This window comes from Elaeis guineensis, chromosome 2 (assembly GCF_000442705.2).
Source record: "Elaeis guineensis isolate ETL-2024a chromosome 2, EG11, whole genome shotgun sequence".
Taxonomy (NCBI): domain Eukaryota; kingdom Viridiplantae; phylum Streptophyta; class Magnoliopsida; order Arecales; family Arecaceae; genus Elaeis; species Elaeis guineensis.
Genome location: NC_025994.2, coordinates 127,408,108 through 127,435,114, shown reverse-complemented (window position 1 = coordinate 127,435,114; position 27,007 = coordinate 127,408,108). Strand labels below are relative to the sequence as shown.

At 37.4% G+C, this 27,007-nt stretch overlaps 3 protein-coding genes across 5 annotated transcripts; 2 read left to right on the top strand and 1 right to left on the bottom strand.

Moving 5' to 3' along the window:
• Positions 1-13,967: 13,967 nt before the first annotated feature.
• On the top strand, positions 13,968-18,384 carry LOC105043700 (uncharacterized). Of its 2 annotated transcripts, none has more exons than XM_010921476.4 (3): positions 13,968-16,831; positions 17,782-17,934; positions 18,086-18,384. In XM_010921476.4, exon 1 carries the CDS (start codon positions 14,241-14,243, stop codon positions 16,719-16,721), a length of 2,481 nt encoding a protein of 826 aa, XP_010919778.1. In that variant the 5' UTR covers positions 13,968-14,240; the 3' UTR covers positions 16,722-16,831; positions 17,782-17,934; positions 18,086-18,384. The 2 variants fall into 2 exon arrangements, with proteins under 2 accessions (XP_010919778.1, XP_010919700.1); XM_010921398.4 differs by having other exon boundaries at positions 18,044-18,384.
• Positions 18,385-18,665: 281 nt separating this feature from the next.
• Positions 18,666-20,721, top strand: LOC105043629 (uncharacterized). The gene is made up of 3 exons (XM_073251056.1): positions 18,666-19,695; positions 19,830-20,077; positions 20,167-20,721. Exons 1-2 carry the CDS (start codon positions 19,437-19,439, stop codon positions 20,009-20,011), a joined length of 441 nt encoding a protein of 146 aa, XP_073107157.1. The 5' UTR covers positions 18,666-19,436; the 3' UTR covers positions 20,012-20,077; positions 20,167-20,721.
• An 897-nt stretch (positions 20,722-21,618) lies between these two features.
• On the bottom strand, positions 21,619-26,778 carry LOC105043501 (transcription initiation factor TFIID subunit 7). Of its 2 annotated transcripts, XM_073251055.1 has the most exons (8): positions 26,070-26,778; positions 23,816-23,949; positions 23,628-23,744; positions 23,500-23,563; positions 22,984-23,136; positions 22,841-22,903; positions 22,551-22,635; positions 21,619-21,833 (listed from the first exon to the last, which is right to left on the bottom strand). In XM_073251055.1, exons 1-6 carry the CDS (start codon positions 26,182-26,184, stop codon positions 22,881-22,883), a joined length of 606 nt encoding a protein of 201 aa, XP_073107156.1. In that variant the 5' UTR covers positions 26,185-26,778; the 3' UTR covers positions 21,619-21,833; positions 22,551-22,635; positions 22,841-22,880. The 2 variants fall into 2 exon arrangements, with proteins under 2 accessions (XP_073107156.1, XP_019703906.1); XM_019848347.3 differs by having other exon boundaries at positions 22,841-23,136; positions 26,070-26,775.
• Between the last annotated feature and the right edge of the window lie 229 nt (positions 26,779-27,007).

Genomic DNA, 27,007 nt, shown 5'->3' with positions numbered 1-27,007 from the left:
TTTGAAATTTTTGTCTTTCTCAGGACTAGATTTTTCGAATGAAAGACTTTCGGTTTGACCTTTATATTATAATACCGGGCTACTCTCTGTCGATATACTGTCATCCGAACTTAAGCTTGTTGTCGGACTTTCGAGAGTAAGTCTAAGTCGGCTCTCCGATATTCAAAATTGCTCGACTCATTATATTGTTCGACTTTTATTGATGGCAATCCAATATCAAGTGAAATTATCACCTCAGTTTCATAGGCTAAGTTGAATGATGATTCTTCTGTCGATATATGAGGAGTTGTCCGATATATCCATAAGATTGGATATAATTCTTCTCTCCAAAGGCCTTTAGCTTCATTCAATCTGATTTTGAAATCATATAGAATTATTCAGTTTGTCACCTCCACTTCACCATTAGATTGTAAATTTTCGACTGAGGTGAGCTTGTACGTAATATAAAATTTTGCATAAAATTTTTTAAAATTTTGATTGTCAAATTATCGATCATTGTCAGTGATGATGATGTGTGATAGATCGAATCTACATATGATTGATTTCTGAATAAAGTCTTCCATCTTACTTTCAGTAATTTATGCCAAGGGTTTAGCTTCCATCTATTTAGTGAAGTAATCAATGGCAACTTTTATAAATTTTTTTTTGATTAGATGTCAGAGGAAAAAGATCAAGTATATCGATTCTTCATTGCACGAAGGGTCATGATATAATAATTGATGTTAGCTGACTGGCTGATTGATGTTGTATGTTAGCATATTTCTGATATAGTTCACATCTTCGGATAAGTTCAGCTGCATCTTTCTTCATGGTGGGTCAATAATATCTTTATCGCAAGACTTTATAAGCCAATGATTTACTCCGCAAGTGATTTTCATAAATTTCTTCATAAACTTCTCAGAGCGCATAGTCGGCATTCGTTGGTTTCAAGCACTTTAGTAAGGAAAGAGAGAATGATCTTTTATAGAGTTATCCATTCATCAAAATATATTATGAGGTCATCTATCTTAGTCATTTGATTTTTGAAGGATCTACAGGTAGAGTTTCATCAGTCAAATATTAGATGATCGGATCCATCCAACTTGGCTCGTCATTGATTTGCAGCACTTCTTTGATTTTGTCAATACTCGGTTGTTTCGATGAATATCTGATCAAGCGAGCTGAATAAAGTAGTTACGAGTCGAAAAAATACATCAGCTCGAGCATTCTCCGCTCTTGAAATGTGAGAGATCTTAAAATATTTCAAGATTGATGCAAGATCTTTCACTTTCTGAAGGTACTTCATCATAACGAGATCTCGAACTTCAAACTCATCTTTAACTTATCTGATGATTCATTGTGAGTCAGTGAAGACCTGCAAATTATTAATGTCAAGTTTTTTGGCAATCTTCAAGCTGACTAAAAGAGCTTCATACTTGGTTTGGTTATTTGAGGCTTTAAAATTAAAGTGAAGGGCATATTCAGTTACGATCCCTTCGAAATTGGTGAGGATGAGACCGGCACCACTGTCTTGTGCATTAGATGCTCCATCAATATATAGCACCCACACTGATGCTAAATCGATCTCAGGAGTTTTAATTTGCTTCTATTTGCCATCGAGTTCATCTTTAGGATTATCGCCGGATACGGTGCACTTGACGACAAAGTCGGCCAAAACTTGTACCTTCATTGACGATAATAGATGATATTGAATATCAAACTCATTGAGTTTTATTATCTATTTCGCCATCTGATCTGAAGTATTAGGTTGGTATAGAATTGCCTTCAATGACTGATCTGATAATTATTAGATATTCTGAAAGTACGATCGAAATCACTGTGATGATATGATCAGAGCGTTGATCATCTTTTTTGCTTTTGGATATTATATTTTAATATTATGAAGTACTTTGTTGGTGTAATAAATCGATCGTTGAATTTAATTTTCATTCTCCTGGATAAATATCAAACTAATCGCCTCCACTGAAGTCGCCAGATAGAGATACAATATTTCTCCCACCTTTGATTTTGTGAGTAATGGTGGAGATGTCAAATATTTTTTCAAATTTTTGAAAGATTGTCGGTACTCATCTGATCATGAAAAATTTTTTGCTTGTCGCAAGGTCTTGAAGAAGAGTAGACATCTTTTTGTTAATCTTGAGATGAATTGATTAAGTGCAGCGATCCTTCCATTGAGTTGTTGTATCTCTTTCTTGGAGCTTGAATGCTTCATATTAATGATAGCTTTTATTTTTTTAGGATTAGCTTCAATTCTTCATTGTGATATAAAAAATCCAAAAAACTTTTCGATAGTTACGCCGAATGCACACTTAGTCAGATTCAATTTCATTTGATGTTGTCGAAGTGTATCGAAGGCTTCTTCCTAGTTTCGAACATAATCAAAAGTTTAAAATTTTTTTACCAGCATATCATCAACATAGACTTTCATGTTACGTCTAATTTATGCCTTGAATAGTTTGTTGACTAGTCGTTGATAAGTAGTACCGGTATTCTTTAAATCGAATGACATTACTTTGTAACAGTAGATGCCTTTATCGGTTATGAAGGTGGTGTACTCCTCATCTTCAGGTGCCATCCAAATTTGATTGTAGCCTGTGAAAGCATCCATAAAGCTCAACAATCGATGTTCCGAAGTCGCATTAACTAGTTGATCAATCTTTGATAAGAAAAAACTGTCCTTCAGACAAGCTTCATTTAAATTTATGTAGTCGATGCAAATTCTCTATTTTTTATTAGCTTTTCTCATCATTACTATATTGGTGAGTCAATCAAGATAATTAGCTTCTCTAATAAAGCCAGCCGCGAGGAGCTTGTCGACTTCTTCATCGATGACTTTTTGTCTTTTAGGAGCAAAATTTTTTTTTTGTCTCACCGGCCTAACATTAGAATCAATGTTCAGTCAGTGAGTTATTATTTTTGAAAAAATTTCTGGCATATCGGTTATCGATTAAGTAAAAATGTTGATATTTGCTCTTAGTAGATTTATCAGTTATTGTCGTTCTAGATCAGATAATTACGATTCAATTTGGACCATCTTTTTAAGATTATCTTTTTTTTAATGAGATAGAAATCAATTGCTCGACTGGTTCACCCCTTTTTTTATTTTTTCTTTGATCCAATTTATCAACGAACAAAGACTTTTCAGATTGATTATTCTTTGTAGAGATCATGAAGCAACGTCGAGCAAGTTGTTGATCTCTATATATTTTTCTAACTCTATTTCTTATTGAAAATTAAAGCAATAAATGATATGTTGATACTACCACTCTTAAGATATTAAGTCTTGATCATCCAAGTATGGCATTATAAGTTGAAAGAACTCGGACGACTGTGAATGTCAAGAGAAAGATATTTTGTGGTGGATCTATTTCTGTGATTAGTGAGAGAATAATTTTTTCTTCCATGGTAACTATATCTCCAGTAAAACTGACTAATGATATTGAGACTCTTCTGAGTCGGTCAGTTAGTAGTTGTATTTGAGAGAAAGTTGAGTAAAAAAAAAAATATCAGTAGAACTTTCATTATCGATTAGAATTTTTTTATGTCATAATTTACTATCGACGTCGGGATGATAACAGCATTATCATGGAGAGTTTGTATTCTCCGAACATCACTTTCGAAAAAGAGATTACATTGTCAAGTCATCATTTCTTTACCGACTCTTCTTCAGAAGTTGCCCCCCAATCCTTCGGTCGTCCAAAAATCATATTGATCACTTCCACCATTGGCCAATTGTTGATCATTTTCTCAGCTTGTGGCTATGGCTATTAGTCGGTGGGAGGTTGAGTCGGATGATCTCGTTGAAATTTTTTGAGGTAACCACGTCGGATCAAAGCCTTTATTTCATCCCTGAGCTGAATACATTGCTCGGTATTCTGACCGTGATCACGATGAAATCGATAATATTTTTTCTTATCACAACTCCTCGATAGTACTTTCATCGATAAAGGATGTTGAAGATACTTCTCTCTTTCGATCTCCATTAAGATCTACACATGGAGAGCAGAAAAAGGAGTATAGGAGTCATACCTACTGTCATAGTTGTTCAGTCTTGGACTCCGTCGATAGGGTGAAGCTCTTTTATTAGTTGTTGACCGACTTGATTCGATCGGAGCTCCACTTTTCTTCAATTTTTTTTCTGACCTTTTCTTTCAGTCTAGCACCAGTCAGAAGCACCTTCGTCCGCATGAATATATTTGTATGTGTGCTTTAAAAGTTCAGCATATGTCCGAGAAAAAATTTTATCCAGAGAGTAGAAAAATCTGGATCCCCTCAGATCTCTATTTATGATCGAGATGGCCATATCTTCATTGAGCTCTCTAACCTCAAGTGTGATCGTGTTAAAGCGAGCCACAAAATCTATCAATGTCTCTGTCTCACCTTGCTTGATGGAGAAGAGACTATCTGATGTTTGTGGCACCTTTTGGCTAGTGCTAAAATGAGCCACGAATAAATATTCGAGCTGCTCGAAAGAATTAATGCACTCCGATTGAAATTCAGAATACCAGGCTCGAGCAACTTTTCAAATAGTTGTCGGAAAGTCAATACATATGAGGGCATCAGTCGTCCTTTGAATCATTATGAGAGCCTTGTAACTCTCCAAATGATCAATTGGATCGGTAAAACTATCATATGGCTCCATCTGCAGCATCTTGAACTGAGACGGGATCGGCTCGTCCAAGATACGCTGAGAGAGAGGTTGGGCAATATGGAAGTCAAGGTTATTAGAGGACTTTCGGCCTTCCACTTAGAGTCAAACAAATTGGCAATCGATCTTCTTGAATTTGCACTCGTAGTCGTCGAGCCACCGTTGCTGAAAAATCCAGGAATAAAATCTCCTAAAGAATTTGAGGATGAAAAAGTAGAAGGTACATGCGATCTTTTCTCCTTCTTGATGCTATGTACATGGAAAGAAGAGGAAGATCGTCGTGAATGATGAGCGGGCATAATGAGAATGTTGAGAAAGCGGTTACTCGACTCGATGAGAACATCGAGATGATCGTCATTCTGGAGATAAAAAGGGTGAGTGCCGTGGAGGACGATGGTTGTGCATGGATGGCACTGAATGAGCCACCAGCTTCTCCGTCAGTGGCTGCTGCTATTGCTGTGTCTGTTGTTGTTGGAGGCTATGCACCACCTCTGTCAACACCTTCATTTACTATATTAAAGCAGTAATTTGTACGTCCGTAGTGACTACAGGACGTGAAAAGCTAGGCTCTACCAATAGAGATGGGGAAGGAAGATCTTTTCGATGAGAAGATTGCCTCGCGGATCCTGTAGAGTTGTTTTGAGCTCTAATTTTTATCATGATTACTCGTATCTTTCTCCCTTCCTGGTGCGCTAATCTGTTACGGTCAATCTCCTATTGCGTCCATTGTCGATGAAGAGTACCTACAAAATAAAGTCCACACTGATCGAAATTACGTTTGACGGAGACCCTCCGATGCTTAAAGCAGTAAGGAGTGATAAATAACAGATAAATATTTAGAGAGGTAGAGCATCAGCTTCAAAGAGTCCTTATCAAATGCTGTTCATTTACCTCCTCCAAAGAGTCCTTATCAAATGCTGTTCATTTATTTTCTTTTACAGATGAATTATTGATAATCGTTTGTAATGGTTAGACATGTAGGTCCTACTTATTTTAATATTATGTGATCGTGGGATGGGCAGTTATATCCATCACTAATCATGTTCTGACCATTATGCACTTTCTGCACTAGCAGTTTCTAGTATGCTGACTCTATATCGATAATCAGAATATATCGATCGTATGTCGATAGTTGTGGAAGTCTAAATGACCATCGATTAGCAACTCTGAATGTCAATGGTCTGTGGTCTAAAATCAGTTAAGTCATCATAGTTGAAGTTTGTTAGGAATGGTTGAGAATAGCTGACAGTCGGTCGGTCAATCGATTGATAGTTGGTGGTTCATGCTTATCAGGTCGATTGAAAGTCAGAATCGGAGGAGTCGGCTGAATTGCCCCAATAGATATAGATAGAGTGTGGCTAATGGTCAATAGGTGATCTAATCTATGAGACAGCTCATCCTCTCTACCATAGAAATCTATATTCTTAGCACCGATCTAATTTATCGAATTATTTTGATTATTTTAATATGCAATCAAGAGTTTCAAATCAGAATAATCTCTTTCTGATTTTTTTTTAAGAAAGAGAAAGAGAAGAAGAAGAGAAGATGGAGAAAGAAAGATGTTCTAAAGATGAGAATCATAGACCTAGAGATGATAGATGAGAAGGTTATTTTTAATTTTTTTTTTGATTTTTCAAACAAGTGATGCAATCAAGCTAACTTTATCCTAAGGTTATCTTAGATCTAGATTGCTTCTAACTGTTAAGATCATCTTCGAGTACTCCAAGTAAAAGATTAACCACTCAATTGGCCAGATAAGTATAAGGTTGGTGGAGGTCTCTCCATTACTTTTTTTAGATACTAACTAAGTTGGCCAGATCAGCGAACAGAACCAATTAATAAACCACTTTCTTTCGGGATGTAATCTCTGAACCACTTTTTTAGACATCAATTAAACTGATCAATTTAACCCAGTCCAACTCTTAGGGTTCTTTGTCTTATTGAGCTCGAGAGTCTTTAGGGGTCAATATCTAATTAATTTTAAGTTAGAGGCTTGGATCAATATAAATGTAAGATTGTGATTTATGGGCCGAGAAAGGATGATCAAATTTTCATGTTATCTTATTTAATTAGATTAAGTATCCTTAAAGTATTTTATAAAAATATGCAATGCAAAATGAAAAGGTATCCAAACATATTAAGTAGCCTTTAAGATTTAATTAGTTTATTTATATTAGTCAAGTGTTATGTGGTGTCTTTGTATTCTTTTTATATTGTGTTATCTTTAAGCAAGAAGAAATAAGAGATAAGTTTTAAATTAGATTAATTAGATATGAGAAGATCTAGTGAATCTAACTAAATGAAAAGTAAATAATACTAAGATCAAAAGATAGATAGGTAACCTACAAATAAAGCAACAAATCAAATCTACTTTTAGGATAATAAATTATTCTAAGCTATGAAAAGCAGTAAATCACTAGGAATAATGGTCAGTAATAAATAAGATAGCTACTTAACTATGCAAATAAGATAATTTCATGGTTAAAAATAAAAGATAACTACGTAATCTAAATAAAAAGTAAAGAGTCTAATCTACTTAGAAAATAAAAAATTACTAATTGTATAAAGCAGTAAATTATTCTAAGCTATAGAATGCAGTAAATCACTAGACTATAGAAAGCAAAAAAAAAATTTATGTATGTAAATAAAGTAATCTAGCTAGAGAATAGTAAATCTACCATATATGAAAAGCAATATAAGATAAAAATTTTAAAAAGAGTAAATAAAAGGTAATTAAGTAATTAAAGTAAATTAATTAACAATAACAAGTGAATTATCAATCAGCAAAATAAAGTATGAAACATAAGAGTGTAAAAAAAATAATCTACTAGAAAAATAAAGTAGTAAATATATATTTTTTGATTTTTTTTAAAACAATCATACCAAGATCTCCGATAACGATGTCAAAATTTTATATGTGTCGTAGCATATCAAAATTAAACCTACTCACTATTATGTAGATAGGATGAGTCAGGATCGTATTCATAAGGATCTTAGATCAATTATTTTAAAAAATTAAAAAAAAATAATAAAAATTATAAAAAATTAATAAAAAAATAAAAAAATTACAAAAAAAATATTTTTTATTAATTAAATAAAGAAGCATACATAATGAAAAAAATAAAAAAATGATACAAGACAACAAAATCAAGTTGATTTTCTTGCTGCACCCGATGGTAGATGTGCTTTCTTGAATCTTTCATCTTTCTCCATGCAGACAATGGTAAAATAGCTGGAAGGCTTGATCCAGAAATTCTAAGGAAGAAAGGTAGATGGAAGAGGGTATGAAAATATAGAAAGGATAGCGGTACTAGGATTAAGACCTCTCTTAGATTTGATAGAAGGCGTGCTAAGGTTAGGATCTTCCCTAGACTTCTTGGAATATGGAGAATAGATCTATGGAAGAATATGGTGTCGTACTAGGATTAGTACCTCTTCTAGATTTGTGGAGAAGAAACAAAGAGAGATGGAGGCAGCAGTTTAGAGAGAAACTTAGGCGTTGACTTGATGGAAAGAGAGAAAGAAAAGAGCTTTGATGGAGGAGAGAAGGAGGAGAGAGAGAAGAAGATGAAGAACCCCACAAGAGGGCTGATGGATTGAGAAAGAAGGACTGGGGTGTATTTATAGAGAGGAGGTAAGGGTTTCATGAAAAGAGAGGTGGGAGTATGAATAAGGACCTTTGGATCTTCATATTACTTCTTCTCTATTGATCAATAAGTCGCATTCATATTTAGATCTTCATAAAGAGTGATCTTTTGATCTGAGCCTTTGAGATTTAAGTCATGTTCATACTTGATTTTATTTATCTTCTATTCGAGATTCTTAATTGGGAGGTTGCTTGTTGACCCTTGATCTTTAAGTAGCGTTCACACTGGAATGGGAGTTGATTGTCTGATTCACTCAAATCTGATCCGATTTGAGTCCAATTTGAATCGTATAAATCCAAACTCTCAATTACCTGCAAAATAGACTAGAGAACATCAAATTCTTAATAAATAAAATGTAATTGAATAAAATTATGTATTTCTAATGACTTAATTTAAGTGATCATCATCTACCACCATCTATAATCTCACTGCCATCCACTATCATCAATGATGCTCACCACATCCATCACCATCAATGCTCTTTACTACCATCTACCACGATCATTGATACCAACCATCATTCTAATATTGTTATGTACAAGCTATCATTAAAAATCTCTATGACCACTTACCACCAACAACAATCTCCACTACACCCATCAACATGATCAATCTTTATCGTCACCTGCTATCATTGATGATCGTTACCATCATTACCTGTTAATGATCTCTACCACTAACCATCACCATCAACGATCTTTAACATCACCACTATCGATGATTTCCACAACTATTTACCATAACCATAAACTCTGCCACAACCTACCACTAACAATTATCTCTATCATTGCTAGCACCAACATCGATCTCAACCACCACTCGTTATGGTTAATGATCTCCATCACTCTTTACCATCATCGATGAACTCTAACATCATCTAATCACTAATGATATCCACAGCTCTGCTACTAACGATGATTTTTACCACTATCCCTAACCATTGATGGTGCATGAGAGAAAATTATCATTGAATATGATGCAAATGTTTTAAACATATGATGCATATATTATAAACTAGCATTGCAACGTATTGAATTGAAAGTAATTTTTGAAGATGAGAAACAAATAAAATATCTAGGCACAATGGTACTATCATCCATCATAACTATCACCATTAACATCTTGAGTATCATCCAACATTGATGGCGAACTCATGTAATTTATAATATATACGCATCAATAATTTATAATACATTCATTGCCTTTTCAGAATGTATGTATCAGATTCATACGTAACAATAATTTGAAATGCATGTGTCACTCATTTGAAATATATGCATTAACTATTTAAAATGGATATTTGAAATTTCCAGTCAACTGTGCATATCTGTCAAATGTGTGTATCATATTTTCAGAACATGCACATGGGCTTTTAAAAGTATTTGGTATCTTATAATGCATGCATCCACTGAAATAATCTAATGATTGCATTAGCTCTTTAAAATATTTATATCACTTTAAAATGTATATACAATAATTAAACAAATATGAGTCGTTCACTTCAAATATGCCCATCAGAAATTATAATATGTGGATCATCTTTCTTAAATATGTGCATCAGTTATTCATATTACATAATTATATATCGCTAATATTTTATAAAATATGTTCATCAATGATTTAAGGATTAAAAGTAAATAAAAGCCCCTCATTTTATCTCCACTTATAAGTATTTTTCTGTATCTCCAATTGTTGTAATGTCAATCCTATATTTTTCAATTGATTACAATATCTCCTATCAATCTTCCAATTTGGGCAAAGCTTGCTGCTGGTGTCCATGTGGAAATTATTTGAAATTAGATAGTTGGTGTGAATTTATTAGACTATTTTAAAATATGATAAAATTTGATGTGGATTTAAAATAGTCTAATTATCAAAATATCCATATCATAATCTTAATCACATCCTCTCTCCCAATTCTCCTCCCTACCGACAATGCCCGGGTATTGCCTTGCCACCACCATCCCTCCGACCATGTTTGCCCCCATCTCCCTCTCCTCCTCTCTTTTCTTCTTCTTTTCCCTCTCCCTCTCTTTCCTCCTTCTCCCTCACCCTTCTTTATTTTTGGTTATAGATTGCAAGTTGGTGGTAGTGTTTGTGATAATTTTTGTTAATTTTTGAGGTAAAAATAGTTCTTTGTGTTTCTAAATTCGAAGGTTGTAAAGTTTTATTTTTTTATTAATTTTTAAAAATTTTAATTTGAAATGCTAGATTAAAACGCTCATTACTAGTCTCTAGCACTATGATTCTGAAGATTATATTTTTGAAGTAATTTTCAAACTTTTGAATTGAAAACCTCATATCAAAGTGCTCGATTTTGGTTTTTCTCATAGAAAATTTAATAGTCCTGATTCATAAAGGTTTAACATCTAAGCTTTTTGAAGAGAGTAGCTGCCTCGTTTTCTAAAAATCATGCTTAAAAACATAGAGATTATCTCAAATCATCACCAATTCCTTCTCTTTAATTATTTCAGATTTTTTAATCCAATAAGATTTGGGCATTTGGACTTCTTGAAGGCAATTTTTTTTTTTTAGTTACAGATAAAAATCTTGTTCCTTTTTTTGTAGGTGTTCAAAGCTTTCATTAAATCGAAAAAGAAGGGGGTCATAATCAATCTTATTAAAGTTTATCAAAGAAAGAAAAATTCTCATTTGGGAATCCTTTTTAAAGAAAATATAATCCAAAATCTGAATTCATGTTGACCCGTTCCTTAATAAAGACCATGTTTTTACTGTTGATGGTGACCCATCCCTCAATGAATCCCTCTTGTCCCACCTCCCTAAACTTATGCTCTTGATTGTTCTCAAAATTTTTTCCTACCTTCAAAATACCAATGGTGGGAACAAACCCATTTTCTCCCAAAGATCCCATCACTCACCAGCTCAAATCATGAAGAACTTCATTCAAATTCTAGAAAGAGAGGAAAAAAAAAAGAAGAAAATGAAAAGGAAGGAGAGTGACAATAAGATGAAAAGAGAGGAGATAAGGATAAAAGTAGCCGCATTAAGGGGATGAGGGCAGTGAGGTGATGGTTAGGGGATCACTGATGGGAGTTATATGACCGTTTTAGAAAGGAGGGTTAGGCAAGGGGATTGGGTTAAGATTAGACTTTTTTATCAATTCACATCAGATATAATTTTTTTTTAAAAATAGCTCAACAAATCCATATCAGTCACCTAACTCCAAATAATTTTTTATGTAGACACCAACGGTGAGCTCTGCCCCAAATTGAAAGGTTGATGAGGGACATTGTAATAACTTGAACAATGTATGGTTGATATTACGGCAATTAGAGATGCTGAGATTATTTACAAATTAAGATAAAATGCAAGATGTTATTTAATTTTTATCTATGATTTAAAATCTATGCAATAATAATTAACATGTGGATCATCCATTTTAAATGTTTGCTTTAATTATTTTAATATATCAAAAAAAAATTATTTTTAATATATGCATATGGTTTTATAAAACATATGCATTAGCTATTTAAGATATATATGCACAGCGAATTTGAAATGCATGCATTAGCATAATCTAAAATGTACATCATCTTTTTTTTGAAAAAAAAAAAAACACATCAACAATCCCTGATATTTTTATTTACAGTTGTCGACAGTAACGGAGATTGCCAATACCAGTGGATGATGGTGGATATCATGGTAGGTGATGATAAGATTGCCGGTGGTGGTGGCTATCATTGGCAGTGATGGGCAATCATCTATATGATGGATAGCGGTGGATATCATTAGGGGTAGTAGGAGATGGTGGAGATTATCGAGGGTAGCATGAGATGATGGATATCATTGGCTCTTTGTGTGCTCATATTTTTTTCTCTGTCCTACTTATTTCACTATTTCGCTTGTCTGATGCAACAACTCCCTTTGGGATTTGACTGCCGTAGAAGCAGCCCAATCCTTGAGGATGATAGTGGAGGGTTGAGATCAGATGGCATGCATAGGTATTGGTGGATGTCAAAAAATTTCTCTTAGAATGCATTTGGTAGCAGACAATCTATCCAAGTTGTCAGCAATTTAAAATAGATCCATCGGATAATTATATTTAGTACTTATTTTTAATGGCAATATATGTTGTATTGGTAATCTAGATTACCTCTCATGAGACAATCCAGATTGCCTGAGCAATAGATGGCTATCCAGATAACTGGAGATATGATAATCTGGTAATAAATATTTTAGATAAAATTGCGCCTGCCCTCTTCTCCATATGCTGCTGCTTCTCTTCTCCTCTCACGGTGCTTACCCTCCTCCCACATTGCAGTTGAGCTGCCCTCTCTCCTCCGCCACCGTCTTCTCCATGCTTCCTCCCTCCGGCCCCACCACCATCCTTTCAGCCCCCTCCTCTCTGCCACCGTCTTCTCAGGCCCCCCCTCCTCTCCGCCATCGTCTTCTCAGGCCCCTCCCCCCTTGGCAACGGTCGAGAGATACGGCGAAGGTGCTAAGGGCAGAGCTAAAGGGGATGGTGGTAGTGAGGAAGGGCATCGGGAGGAGGCGGAGCGGGGCGGCAGCAATGGCGGCGGGGACGAGGCTGGTAAGGTCAGGGGGCGGTGTCAAGGGGGTAGTGGTGGTGAAAAAGGGCGTTAGAAGAAGGCGGAGCAAGGCGGCGGCGATGGCAGCGAGGACAAGGCTGGTGAGGCCCAGGGGTGGTGCCGAGGGGGATGGTGGTGGTGAGGAAGGGCATCGGGAGGAGGCAGAGCGAGGCGGCGGTGGAGGTGCAACGGTCGGGAGGCGGTGTTGGTGGCGTGCAGGGTGGGGGGGGAGGGGGGTTGGGGTGTGGTGTGCGGGGGAAGGAGAAGGAATAGAAAAATAAATAAAATAATAATAATAATAAGTATTAAAAAATAATTTTTTTCATATAATAATTTTTATCATTAAAAAAATTAAATAAATAATTTAAAATATTGAACTAATAATTTGATTTAAAGATATTTTAAGAATTTGATGTTACATTACCGGTAATCTGATTATCATACCAAACATATTAATCAAGATTGTCAGTAATTTTATTACAATATTATCTACGTGTACCAAACATAATAATCAATATTACTGACAATGTATTCAGATTGCAACACCAAATACAGCTTTAGATCCGATACTTTTTTTTTCTTATTTATTTATTGATTTGTTTGTTTGTTGACGGTGGGGGAAAAAAAAAAAAAGGAAAGATCGGCCTGCTTAAATACAGGTGATACCTTTCCGTGAAAGGTTCATATTGTATCTTTCATGCGAAAGGATGATTCACTTTTTGCAAGATCCACCGGCATGAACATGGATGAAAGAAGAAAGTCGGAATGCTTTGCCACGAGTGAAATGCGCGATCCAACAATTGGTGTCGTGAAAGAGGATCGATCACTGTTTCACATGAAAGATGCAACCCAAACCTTTCCATCAATCCCATTAGTTAGATCGGGTGAGGGTTGTATCTCGCACAAAAGAAGGATTTACCTTTCTTCATACAAATTCATTGTCGAACAGCATGATGGTTACTTCAAGATTTGTGCAGAAATTAATGGAGGAATTTATGGTGCTTTGGAAGTTGTGTTGGATGTAATCCAATGGTCAGCAGCGCTAAAGAGCATCGATCATGCATTCACGCAAAAGATATGACGTGAACCTAGCTGGACCTAATCGGAACCCTCCGTCCTCAAAAATTTAAACTAATGCCTTCGGCAGTTCATGTACCGATATCTCTTTGAATTGGACACAAAGCCAATTATTTACAGATAACCCCTCGTAGATGAAAGTCTGTGGCTTGGGTGGGCTTGGAGTTGGGGGTTTTCTAGCCGGCTAGGGTTATTGATTCTTCCCCGCATCCGCCCAGCATCCGCGACGGGGGCGTCCCGTCCTCGCTCCTTTCTCTCTCGCCCCGGTCACTGCCGGAGCACTCGGTGGCCGCCACGTCCGACTCCTAGGTCGAAGAAATGAGGGCCTTCAGGCGCTCCTCCACCCTCTCTCCACGGCTTCCCCGCTCTATCCGTCGTATCCCCAGGGCCTCGTACTGCGCCTCGCCATCCCTCCTCACGGAGAAACCGATTGGCGTCCATGCACAGTCTCGTTCGATTCGAAGGCAGAGATCGATGTCGACGCAGAAGCGAGTCGTCGAGTTCCTCTTGACCAATCAGCACAGACCCAGAGAAGCACTGAAGTACTTTAATTGGGTTGAGAACCAGGGGAGTCCCACGGGCATCGAGCCCCTCTGCATCTTGTTTCACATCCTCGTGCGGTCCGGATTGCTGTTGAGTGCTCGAGAGTTACTAAAAAGATCGATCTTGGGTGATTCCGTGCCCCGCCCCAGTGGCATCGTCGACTGCCTGATTGAAACTTCAAAGAGGTGCGATTTTGATCCTCTCTCCTACTGTTACCTCTTGTCTTGCTATGCACATGTAGATCGAGTCGAAGAGGCGGTAGAAGCATTCAGTCGGATGGTTGAAAACGGCATCTTTCCTAGTGTGAAAGCCAGAAATGTTGTGCTGAGTGCTATGCTGAGGTCAACCTCTTTCTCAGGGGCTCAAGAATTTTACCGAGAGATGCGAGCTAAAGGAATGGACTTCGATTGCATCACGTGTGATATTATGATGCGCGTGTGCATGAAAGAAGGGAAGCCTGAAGACGCCGAGGTGTACTTTAGGGAAATGGTTGATGCGGGCGTGGAACCGGATATGAAAGCTTATGCTACCGTGATTCGATCGGTGTGCAAGAAACCCGATTCCAAGAGAGCTTGTGAATTGTTCAGTGAGATGAAAGGCGCTGGCTTGGTCCCTTCCGAGTTTATATATACTTTATTGATTGGAGCTTGTGTAAAGCAGAGAAACATGGGCGAGGCTGTAAGGTTAAAAGAAGAGATGGTCAGTGGTGGACTGCCGCTGAACTTGGTAGCTGCAACTAGTCTGATGAAAGGGTACTGTGCCCAAGGAGATCTTAACACTGCATTGGATTTCTTCTCAACTGTTCTCGAGCAAGGAATAGTTCCAAACAGTGTGACATACTCGGTTCTGATTGAAGGTTGCTACAGCTATGGGAATGCGGAGAAAGCCTACGAGCTTTACTGTCAAATGAAACAGCAGGGCATGTTGCCGAGCGTCTTCATCATCAATTCAGTGATACGGTGTTTCTTGAAGAATAATCAATGGAAAGAGGCATTTGATTTATTCGAAGAGGCAGTTGGCTCTGGTGTACCAAATGTTTTCACGTATAACATTCTTATTCATTGGCTCTGTCGTGTTGGTAGGCTGAAGGAAGCTTGCAATCTATATGCTAGAATGGAGGATACAGGAATGAAGCCTAATGTTGTGTCATACAACCACTTGTTATTTGGCCATTGTGAACAGGGGGATATGGATTCAGCAGCTAATCTGTATAGCCAAATGACTGAAAGGGGCATCAAACCTAATGCCGTAACCTTTGCCACTCTGATGGATGGGTATGTCAAGAAAAAGGACTTTGACCGGGCTTATGACATGCTTCATATAATGCATGGCTTGGGCATCACTCGTAATGAATATACATTCAACACTATTATAAATGGCCTCTGCAAAGCTGGTCGTATGTCTGAAGTGAATGACATGCTGCACAAATTTATGGAGGAGGGTTTTGTTCCTAACTGTATGACCTATAACAGTATCATTAGTGGCTTCATAAGGGATGGTGCAATGAGCTCAGCAATCTCAACTTATCAGCAAATGCTTGAAAGGGGCATCTCTCCGAATGTTATTACATATACCAATTTCATTGATGGCTATTGTAAAAGCAGTTGTACTGATGTTGCTTTGAAGTTGATGAATGAGGTGAGAAGGAAGGGTCTCCAATTAGATATTGCTGCATATAATGCTATTATTGATGGTTTTTGCAAGGACAGGAATATGGATGGTGCACTTAAGCTTTTTGATGAGCTGCTTGAAGGTGGGTTAAAGCCAAATGCAGCTGTATTTAACAGTCTTATCTCTGGCTATATAGACTTGAATGATATGAAAGCTGCTTTTGAGCTGCACAAGAAAATGCTAGAAGAAGGAATACCTTGTGATACTGCCATTTACACAACCTTAATTGACGGATCACTAAAAGCTGGTAATGTAACGATTGCTTCAGAACTCTACTCTGAGATGCTAGCAAAGGGTCATGTTCCGGATGATATTACCTTCACTGCACTGATACATGGTCTTTGCAACAATGGACATCTGGAAAATGCTTATGAGATGTTGCATGAAATGGATAGGATGGATATACGTCCTAATGTTCTTATATACAACACACTGATCAACAGATACTTCAGGGAAGGCAATTTGCAAGAGGCCTTTCGATTGCATGATGAAATGCTTGACAGAGGCCTCATGCCTGATGATAAGACATATGATATTCTCGTGAGTCAAAAGTTTGAAGGAGATGATGCTGTAGCTGGAACTTAGATGTCCCTCTGGCATGGCGAGTTGTTTGCATAAATTGGCCCATTGAGACAGAAGATCAAATGGAGGAAGCTCGTAGTATTACTGGTGCCAATCATGCTGTGCCTGCAAAGGTAAGCATTATGGCTGTAGAAGTTGCTGTAAATTGGTTGCAATGACTGCATTTAGTCCGAAACATTATTTTATTTTATTTTATTATTTTCTCACCTTCCATAAATCATCATTTTTTTATCTCATCTTCTGCTCATTATTTTACATATCCTCAAAGCTTTTTAAATGTCACTGCACATGCATATTTTCAGTTTTTAATTACTTTCTCTTATGAAAAACTGTGTATTCTTTCTCTTATTGATAATGACAATATGCGGATCTCAAGGAGTGCCAGTTTGATCAATTTTAAGGGATGGATCCTGTATGCAAAATTTTCGCTGGTAGTGTTGTTGAACCACTGGAAACATCTGGAATTGGATTTATTCCATGACTTTCATCATAAAAATGTGGGCATGAGCTGAGAGGTGGGGAGGGATGGAGCTCTCAAGAAAGAAAGACATAAGAAAATTATGATGGATTAAACTTGGATGCTAATACTGTGCATGTCATTTGTTGATATATTTGCTTTCTGACATGTGCACGGGCGAAGTAGGCGTGGTTCAGTTTTGTGGTAGTTCAATGAAGTATCCAAATTGGAGCTGGTCGATACCAGGTTCAAAGAGGACAATCTGTTCTACATGAGATATGTTAACATTGAGTATTCACAACTAGCAAAAAACTTATATGCCTTTTGCATATATAAAATCTCAGAGAACTAGCTAATTGTCAGCATGGTTGACATAAGCTGACTATAACAAGTTTCTGTTAATGTGGATCATGAGCTTTTCGTATCTTGAGGGATATAGCTGATATTGGCGTTGATGTCCCATTTGCTTTGTGATACCTAGGGTTGGATGCAATTATATGACTATATTCCTACTGCAAAAAGTGATGATTGTGCATGCGAAATTGCTCTGAATTTTCAATTTTGGTAATGTAAAACTAGAAAAATGACTTAGCTGCCACTGTGCAGATGCTTGGCTTTGCTACTAATCCCTTGAGGAACTTCTTTCAACCCCACTTGAATTGCATAGGAGAGCACTCGAAAAGCTATTGCTGAAGAGGTGGCACGCATGGTGGAATTCTTGGATCGTACATACATTTCAACATGGCCCCAATGAATATGGTAAGCAACCTCTCTACTGTCACTCTTAGGTCGCATTCATTTCATGCTTTATCAAAGTTTCTTTCAATCGTGGTGATACATAAATTAATTTTTGTATATGGATAAGCAGCATGGAATGCACCAAGCCCATTCTCAGCTGAAAAATGTGCAGGTAAGCCTTTAAATGGAGTGGAAAAGAGTAAGAGGCTTGTGCGGTTGGTGAACCCAACAGCATGGTGCAGAGATATTGGTCGAACAATGGTGCTTGCATTTGGGTCTAAATTCTTCTCATAAATATAGAATCTCACTGGATCGGCATCTGAAATTGTGTAATCTTTTTGGTTAGCCTTTGGATTGGTGGAACATTTTTGCTGGAAGCTGGGACTCGATGTCTTCTATCGTGCCTGTATGCCGATTGTTTACATATTAATTTTGTGCAAGATTATTCATCCATTATTGTTTGTGATCTTACATCTTTACCTGGATCTGAGATCATGTGCTTCTTATAAATGCATCTCTGTTCTTGTGCTAGTCTTTGTATACAACTCAATTTCTGCTTTTGGATTATCTCCAGAGGTAGTTCATGTGTTCCAACAAAAACTATCGTTTGTTGGTCCTTACTGGAAGGTTCGAATCCTTTCGTCTTCGGTCTACCTAAATGCGTTGGAAGTCTTCGGCTGCCTCACGATGGGGATATGGATTTCACCTTATGGGCTCTCTTTTCATGGTGGAGGGGTGGGTGGGGATTGGGCGATGATAGAGGGTTTGGTCAAAAACCTCGAATGGACTGCATGCATATCTAACCAAATTAGGTCGGATAACGAAAGGAAATCTAAAGTTCCACGCTTTTATGTACCTCAGAGTTGTTCGAGATTCAGGCCTGATCCACCTTGTAATTAGCATAGACTGACATTCCTATACCAATTTTTTTTTGTTTTTCTTTTCTTTTCTTTTCTTTTCCTTCTGGTTAATTATTGGGATGCAACAACTTAAAATCGGAGGCAGTATCCAGCCCGCTTGCACATGGGATCGGAGCTTGATTCGCGTCACTGACCGAGTCTGCCTCATTGCATCCGCATGGTTGCCGCTGTGGCGTTTATGTTGCCACCACATGATCATCTTCGCTAATTGACGATGTCGATCGTAGATCTTCCCCAGCGTACCACAGGAGTCCCCAGCTACAAAGGACACGTGCAGCATCTTCCGCAAGTCTGGATCTCGGTCGGTCAGAGAGAGAGAGAGAGAGAGGGGTTCTCGATCTTTCATAAAAATCGGTCTGCGTTTCAAAAACTAAAACGTGGTTTGAAGTCGAACGCGGAGGACCAACATTCCTGCGCCACATCATCTACATCCACACCATATCTGAGTGTTGAATCCGATTTGATTTAAAAAGCTATCTCCTGCCAAAATCTATACCCCACCAATATTTCACTCCCCTCGTTGGTGGTGGTGTTGTTGTTCTTGCGGTAGTTATCGTTGTTCCTTTATTAACTTTAGCTAGTAAGGAGAGGAGGAGATAAGAGATGCACCGGTCCGCGAGCACATCAAGGACGTCAGAGGAGTATTATATGAGCATGACGACAGGCGGAGGAGGGAAAGGACTGTCGTCGTCCCCCGGCTACCGGTCGAGCCTGGACGTGGACCACCTCCCCACCTACGACCCCCTTTCCGATGCCGCGAAGAAGGATGGTGGGCGGGCCCGCTTCGCCGAGAACATGGTCCACCTCATCCCCCTCGTCATCATCTTCTGCGCCATGGTCCTCTGGTTCTTCTCGCACCCTGGTAAAAACCACTCATGATATATATCCCTTGTTGAGGGCTTTCAGTTTCTGATCCTCATGGCCTGTAAAAGGATTTTTGATGGTTATTATATATCTCTAAAATTCTGCTAGCACTACTCGATCGTCTGTCTGCAGATATTGATATGGCGAATACGGATGATTCTATTGTTGCTAGAATCAAGAACATGACCATCGATGGCTCTGGCAGTTGGAATGGCTCATCGATGACGATAGGGTTGGAGGATTTGGATCCAATCGATGGGATCGCGATGGAAGACGCCGGCAGAGACTCCGATAACAAAGACAATGAGGAATGAGGAGAACGTTTTGCTGCGTGCTTTATTTCTTGCAATGACGAAATGCGTCTTGGCTCTTCTCTTTCTGTGATTTTTTTTGCTTCTAGAATATTGAAATCTTTCTTTTTCTTTCCTTTTTTTTTTTTTTTTTAATAAAGATTGTTTGAATCTTCCAGGTGGGTTACGGTGCTTTTCATCTGTTTGTTTGAGTCTTCCAGGCGGGTTATGGTGGTGGTCTTCATCTGTTTACCGATTACCAATAAGCTAGCTGTCATCACTTGCGACTTGCGACTCAACTATTTAATTCTTTTATTGTTCTCTTTGATCTTCTTTTTTCTTGTTTTAAAACCCAGCCTTTCAAGAAAAGATGGAGGGTGTGGAGTGGCCGGTTTCCCCCCTTTCCCTATTCGGCAGGATGAATTCTGATCAACTCCTCAAGAAAAAACACGCTGAAAAATATCGCGCCATGCTTGCAGATATCTATGTAGGGTTGATGCACTCACGTACAATTTTTTCAGGTCTCTACCGGTCAAGGTTTAGAATAATGCGTTGCTCCATTATCACGCCATGATCAACTTTGCTATTGCTATTGCAATTCAGCTACTTGGACGTCGTCTCCAATTTTTTGTTTGTTCGGCTGAGCCATTTGTGCCTAATTAATTCTATGGGGTACTCTTTGACACTTCAAAAAAAATAATAAAAGATATGGTGCACTCTTGTGAATTTGCGTACATGTTAAACCTGTCCGTGGTAGATGTCAGATGGAACTCCGTCGTAATTCTGGGTTTCAGCCGATAACATCAGAATTCCTCGAGACACTTGTGAGATGGAGGTTCTACCAATCTTTGACCAAACCATGCAGCCAGCTGATTATTTGTTATTCCAATACAGCTTATATATTTCATCAAAAAATGAAACAAAACCCAATACAGCTTGTATAGAAAACCACATCCAGCCTTGGGTTGTAGCACAGCCACAGACCACATCGACTATGAGAGCAGAATGACCAATAATGAACGATTAAATTACTCCGTTTTGCTCTTTATTACAGGAAAGCTCCTAAGGTCGACCATATTTACCTATATATATATATATATATATATATATATATATAAAAGAATTACAAAGAATGCCCGTTAGAAATAGCACGGTGCGACTCCATAAACAAGAAACCTCCAAAGAGACGACACTGTCCATCAGTAAAGCTCTTCGAAAGGAACTTGAAAAACTGTAAAAGATATCAAAAAGGCTGCATTCTGACCAAATTTTGAGGAAATTGGATAGCCATTATTAGCCTCTACAACTTAGGAAAGTCGACTAGCATGAATATGAAAAATGAAAAATTGCATTGATCTGTTTTATGTGTCCAGCCTTTTATCATAGAAAATAATTGCATAATTTATGCCCATATCAGAGGCTGAGCTAGTGCAGCTTCTTCGACAACAAACAGAGCACAGCCTCTCTTCGTTTCTCTAAGCAGCATACAGGCAATTAAAAATGATTGATATGATATTAATTGTCACGCTCTCGATCCAAGATTATGAATCGAAGGTCATGACAACCGCCGCATACTCATAGAAAACTTTTCTTATAAGCATGCAAGACTTCTCATCATGACATCATACCCATAAAGTTAAATAAATTTCAATATTAATGATCAAACTTTAGTTCAAATAACAATTCAAAACTCAGTGTCCAAAAAGGAAGATAATTATCTGACAAAATCAACACTTAAAATGAAAATCTTGCATCAATTCTGAAAAAAAAATCCTAAATCAAATAAGCCAACTCCATCTCTAATCGCTCTCCCAACCGAATTCCGTATCACGCTAATTTTTTGGATCTGTAAAAAAAATGTAAACTCATCGTGAACTAAATAGTCCAGTAAGCAATGTATATCTTTAACTGAATAAATCAGACAATAATACTGTACATATCGATTTACTGATAATAATATAAACAATATGTAAATTCATGAATTCATAATTTAATTCATCACAATTTCAGATTATGCTTATCATCTTGAATTCATCAAATTCTTAAATTTCTCTTATCAACCATGAACTATGACTACATTTTTTCTGTGGCAGGATCATAATACCACGTATCTTCTTGTGGTGAGCTGCGAATCATCAGGCAGCAAAGTCCTTTGGAACTGTTGGTCTCTCTGGCGGTTTGTCGCTGATCTCTCTAGCGACATATCACTGATCTCGCTGGCGACATAACCGTTAGGACAAATCAATTGCCAACGTATATACCCCAATTGGCGGGATCCTTTACATAGCCAGATTATCAATTCATATCATCTTCTAATTCATATATTATTTCAAAAATAATATAAATAAATGATATTCGAATCAATCAATCATATCATTCTTTATGATCATACATCATCATAATAATTTTCAACAAATATCTTCAATCATAAATAATTTTCAACAATTATTTTCAATCATAATTAATTTCAACAAATATTTTCAATCACAAGCATGCCATGAATTTATCTAATTTAAATTTATAATTTATCAGATAAATTTAATAAAAGTAAAACACTACTTACCTTAAAAGAAAATTCAAATTAGGGATCCTAAAAATCTTGAAAATCCTTCTCCGAACCTGGTACGTCAAATATAACAAAGATCCGCCTTCGAAAAAAAATATATATAAGACGGTGATAAACAGTGCCTCTAAACAAGGATTTTAATTTCCAAAACATGCAAACAGAATTTCTTGCAAGAGCTTTTTACGTGACAACCACCGTCATCAACACAAGAACCTGTAAAACTGTTACCTAGAAGACATTTGCCAAAGTAACATGCATTTTTCGAGAATAAGCAGAAGTGCTTTTACCTACAACTGCTATGTTGTAGCAGCCAAAATTTGCAGGAAATCAATCCAATTTGCAAATCAACCCTGCACTTCAAAGAGCAAAACTAAAACTATGAGAGAGTAATGCAGGTTCTTCCAGCCAGGTCAGTACTTGTTGCCCTAACTTTCAGGTTCCAGCGAATCATCAGAGTCACTTCGGTCACGTTCAGCACCACCATTAGCACAAGCCTGCATAGGAATGTCTTCTGGCTTTGCCACTTGTGTCGGAGCAGCTGTCCTGAGCTCATCACCTGCCTCGGACCCAACCACATGCGAACCTAGGAAGGAGTCAAGGAACCCTTTTCATCATAAAAGCAATTTATGCATTTATGTATTTTTTCCTTTTTTTAATATATCTGTGCCTTAAACTGCAAGGTGTATGAAAATTCCAATTCTGCCATGTATCTGAACTTCAGACACAAAGGTCTTCAGATAGAGAATGGGAATGAAAGAAAAAATAAAGGCATTGTTAGTACAATGGTTATGAATGTGATACAATAAGAAGGTGAAAAAACATTAGAAACAAATCATCACATGCATGAATACATGAAACAACCTCCCAGGATTCATCTGCATGCACAAGTTACCAATTGCATGAAAGGCAATGATATATGTGCAATGGTATCATCCATAAAGGATATTCTCTACCGTCCCACCAGCCATAATGTTGAGTATATCTCTTTCAACCTGCTGGACAAGCTCTGGCTGCACAAACACTAAGATGTGAGAACTACAAAAGATGTCATAGAGAAAATTCACAGCTAAGTACATTGAGATCAGGTTCTCTGCGGAATCGCCGTCTGTGAGCATCCTTCATTGGTGGGGTAAGGCCATGCTTGTACTCAACCCCTTCTGGAGCAGGATCACCTTCTTCTACCATAATAATCTGTTCCATTTCAACAGGTCATGTTCTATTTCATTTTTAACCATGCAAAACAGTGGACTGTCAACAATTACCTGGCCAATATCAGCAGTTTTGATCAACACACTATCATCATAAGTTTTATAAGATTCAGCTATGCAAGGAAGATCCAAGAGGGAAACAGGAAATCTTTTACTGCCAATCATAAAAGTACCAGTTCTTCCATCCTCTGCATAAAATTTTGCTCACTAAAAGTTCACAAAACAATCAAGAGAACCATCCATATGGATAAAGAACCAAACATCATACAAGAAAAAGCTTGGTGCATGCAAGATCCAACATAAATTACATAAGATAAAAGAACAGGTAGGCATTAGCAACCCACGGAAGGAACCAAGATTTCTTTTTAAATTATAAACAAGAAGCCATTACATACAGAAGAAAAGTCCCTTGGATACTTACATTTAATCACATTAGTAGGTTGAATCCTTTACATTGTTTTTTCCTTCTAGAAAGGACAACTCAATGCTCAGAAAGGCTCATCATAAGGTTACCAAAGCAAACTAAAACCACTTTGTAGTTAAAATAATTATTTCTATGACTCCCACTAGGCAAAGTACATAAGCACCATGGAGAGTTCCTGAAAAAGATGATAGCATTAAAAAAATATCTTGCATGAAAACTGGACTCTTCCAAACCTTTATCAAATACCATTCTTAGATTTTATACATATACTCATGAGAAATATTTTCTTTCCAAACCCTACCTAGTGGAACAGCATAGGTGAAAGGAGAAAGTGCACACATGCAATACATAGATGGTAAATATTTTGAGGGAGAAGCGAAAACTACCATCTTATATATGTTATGATAGGTCTCTTGCAAATCTCACCAATTCTGCTGAATTAGGATGCAAGTTGGGATGCCGTTATTACTCCCGAGTAACTCTATGAAGATTAACTTCCAAACTACCAATCATATTGGATCATACAATAGCACAACAGGGTTACTATCAATTAACAGATTCCGAGAAGTCGGACATAAGAAAGTAAAAATGCAATATGTAAGTACAATCAGATACATTCAGATGCTCTGCAAGAAGCCTACGTATTATGCTTCTCAACTCTTTACCATCAAATCACCGGCAGGCAAGCAAGCATACGGCTGGGAAGCCCCTAATAGATCAACATTATGCAAAGCATAGCAATGCACAAGTGATCATATCTTTAAAGGACGGGGGGAATCAAAACTGTGATGCTCTGCATGTAATGAATCTATAACAATAGTATCAATAAGAAAGAAATCTTCAGAAAAAAGTCAGGATGAACTAACAACATTTTTTAACATGGGTGAATAAAGTAGAACTACTTTTGATAGAAATGGCAATCAAGTTCTTGTCTGGGCATGACAGTGTGACATGCAACCATCAATAGCTTGAAAGTAGGAATAAGCCTTAAAGTGTCTGAAAACTACTCCCACACCTCCATCATTTTAGAAAGCAACTCTTATCACCTCGTCTGAACTTAAGCTCATGCCAAGGTTCCACATTCCATCTCCTCCCAGATCCATGACTAGCATATTAACCTCCCCATTCGAATCAACAATCTAAAGCCCACGTCTAACTTTATGCTGCTCATGATTAAACTACCAACACATTTATACATCATGTCACATCACAAATTTTAAAATGCATGACCTCAACTTACCCCGATATTCATTGGGAATTGATTGTTCAATCTTCGATTTCACTCACAGAGGTGTTGACCAAATATCCTTACATCTGGCGATGGAGTACCATGTTATCAAGATCCATGAACAGTTCTAAAATATAAGAGAAGATGAACAGGATTTCGGAACAGTTGCACTCAAACAGACACATATCCTGGTTAAGAAAATTGCATCTCCTAAATGATTTCTTGTTGTCTCCTAAATGATTTCTTGACTATCTCCAATCCATTTTTCAGAATCAGCTAACTTTCTCCTACATGCATCAATGCAAACTCCAGCAACCACCTTTCATGAACCCTGCACCTTAAAATCTTCTAAGGGAGTAGTGTGACAAAATTTCTTGCAGAAGCCCCCTCTGCCACCAGCCCTGGTCAAGTGAAAAATAATTCCCATCACCTTCCACAGGGATCTAGTGATCTCCAACTATGCCTTCATGAAAACTTCATCATAAGACTACAAATTTGCATGAAAAGTAGAGAATGATATGTACAGGAGAGAGATTGCTACAAGCACGCCATTACAGATTGTAAAACAATTGAAGCCATTTTAATAATTATCAACCCCGATCAAACTAATTTTTTTAAAAAAAAGGAAAATAAAAAGCACAGACACAGGGAAGTACCCGAAAAGGATAAATCCAACGAACCGTCTTCAGTATAACAAGCGTTCTCACTGAGAAGGCGTTCTATACGCTCGGTTACAGATGGAGGGACACGGAGTATGAATTGTTCTTCCATCTTGCAGATGTTCTCAACCCAACCTTACCGATTCATAAATGAAAACATTATATAAGACGTCTCAAAAGGGCTTGAATAATATCACAACCCATCCCTGAGGCCGAATCCAAACACGTCACCAACCGCATTCCTTAAATTTGCTAACAACCCATCAGTGTTCAGCAAAACCCTAGCTTCTACACAAGAGAAAGATCGACAAGCCAGACCATCAATTAGGAAACCCTAAAATAAATTAATCAGAAAAATTCCAGTAAAATAGGACTCCATGGAATAAACCTTCAACAGCATGGTCGTGAATTGGCAAATCAAGTTATAATAAATTAAAAAGAAAGGGATGGGCAGTAAAAAAAAAATTGGGTTAAAGAGGTAAAAAAAAGAAGAAGGAATGCAGCGAGTGGATCCCAAATCCGATCTGGATAATGAAATAAACAAGCAAACGAGGAGATAGAGAGATGGGCGGAGGATCGATGCGGTGTTCCGCAGGGATATCAAAACGATCCTTTCCGTTGCCCTCTGCCCAATTTGCGATTTTGTGTCGGCTGGCAGGAAAGTTGTAAAACGTGAAGCATGAATAGGACAGTTTCAGAACTAGAACCGTGATATCATGACAAAAACACGTAAATATATTAAATACTGATTATCAATAAAATTAAAATTAAAATTTTGAATATAGGTAAACCAATGGAAAATAATTAGAATTCCGAGAACCTCACTCACAACTTTCAACTCTCTTTATGAATAATAAAATAAAAAATAAAACTGATAGAATCATTATTTTAGCATGAGATGCGTGGCCACCGTGAGAAAAATAATATTTAAAAAA

Excerpts from the sequence above, each read along its gene's own strand:
- LOC105043501 (XM_073251055.1), bottom strand. The coding sequence starts at position 26,184 with ATGGAAGAACAATTCATACTCCGTGTCCCTCCATCTGTAACCGAGCGT. Across the intron at positions 23,564-23,627 it reads GCAGAGAACCTGATCTCAAT|CCAGAGCTTGTCCAGCAGGT; the intron begins GTACTTAGCTGT and ends GTGTTTGTGCAG. Across the intron at positions 22,904-22,983 it reads TGATTCGCTGGAACCTGAAA|GGTTGATTTGCAAATTGGAT; the intron begins GTTAGGGCAACA and ends TTTGAAGTGCAG.
- LOC105043700 (XM_010921476.4), top strand. The coding sequence starts at position 14,241 with ATGAGGGCCTTCAGGCGCTCCTCCACCCTCTCTCCACGGCTTCCCCGC.
- LOC105043629 (XM_073251056.1), top strand. The coding sequence starts at position 19,437 with ATGCACCGGTCCGCGAGCACATCAAGGACGTCAGAGGAGTATTATATG. Across the intron at positions 19,696-19,829 it reads CTGGTTCTTCTCGCACCCTG|ATATTGATATGGCGAATACG; the intron begins GTAAAAACCACT and ends GTCTGTCTGCAG.